Source organism: Vairimorpha ceranae, assembly GCF_000988165.1.
Source record: "Vairimorpha ceranae strain PA08 1199 chromosome Unknown NODE_287, whole genome shotgun sequence".
Lineage (NCBI taxonomy): Eukaryota > Fungi > Microsporidia > Nosematidae > Vairimorpha > Vairimorpha ceranae.
Window position 1 is genome coordinate 1254 of NW_020169582.1, and position 1072 is coordinate 2325.

General features: G+C 28.2%; 1 protein-coding gene across 1 annotated transcript; it reads right to left on the reverse strand.

Annotated features, from left to right (window-relative positions):
* Nucleotides 1-928: 928 nt before the first annotated feature.
* AAJ76_2870002325 (hypothetical protein) lies at nt 929-1072 on the reverse strand (the record flags this gene model as incomplete). Its single annotated transcript, XM_024474955.1, has 1 exon — nt 929-1072. A coding segment is annotated over one exon (144 nt), but the record flags the coding sequence as incomplete, so codon positions are not given.

The following is a 1072-nucleotide window of genomic DNA, read 5'->3' on the forward strand; positions in this document are numbered from 1 at the left end:
TGTTTATCTCCAATTAAATACTATACAAACAATAAAGTTAAAAATTCGTTTTCATCTGCTATAATTATTAGATCTTATTCTTTTTCTCTCATCAATAAATTTAAGGATAAAAATTTAAAAAAATTAATTATACTGTATGTAAGAACCCCTGTTATTGAGGTTAAATTTTATAACAATATATAACATCCCGAACCAAGCAATTAGTCTCACATCTCCCTACCTTTTTCTTATAGCTTTCAGATCATAATGTCTTTTCTTCATCAGTCTTTCATTCTTTAATCTTACCATATATTAATCTCCAGGATATCTCTCAACAATTTTCCTTTTGTCTAGAACTTTCCTTTAGTATACCTGCTACACCCAATCATTTTTTCATTTTTAGCCATTCTAACCCACCCATTTTTCTCAAATTTCTTGCGAAACCGTTTCTTAAAATCTTTAGCATATTTACCATCAAAACTATTCTCTATTATTAACTTTCCTGATTTATCATTTACTGCTTTTAATGGTGTGCATCCAATTCTAATGTAATTACTTGTATTATACTTTTCTATAAATTCTGCTAATTTGTCAATAAATCTTTTCTTATTGCTTTTTGATATACTTTCTCTGATTGTTCTAATAATCTTCTCAACTTTACCGCTCGCTTGTGTAGAATTCAACACTTACTTTACAATGAATCTACATCATCTAAATTACAATACAATTTTCTTAGTAGATCATTTTGAAATTCTTTACCGTTATCTGTTACTATTGTCTCGGATTTTTTTGTCTAAATAAATCTTTTATAAATTCCACTACGTCCTGAGCACTTTTGCCTCTCAATGGCCAATCTCACATTCTTCTGGTAAAATAATTAACGATTACCAGCATAAAGTATCCTTCTTCTTTAAACTCTATTAAATCAAACTTAATTTTTTCCAAGTACCTAATCGTACTTATAAAGTTTCATCCACCCTCTAGTTTTCTTATTGTATTTTTGGCTAATCTCAGAATTTCTAGTCTTCTTTTTTATATGATCCTTAATATCCGGCCAATAGTAATCATTTCCTAAAACATTATAAACTGCTGT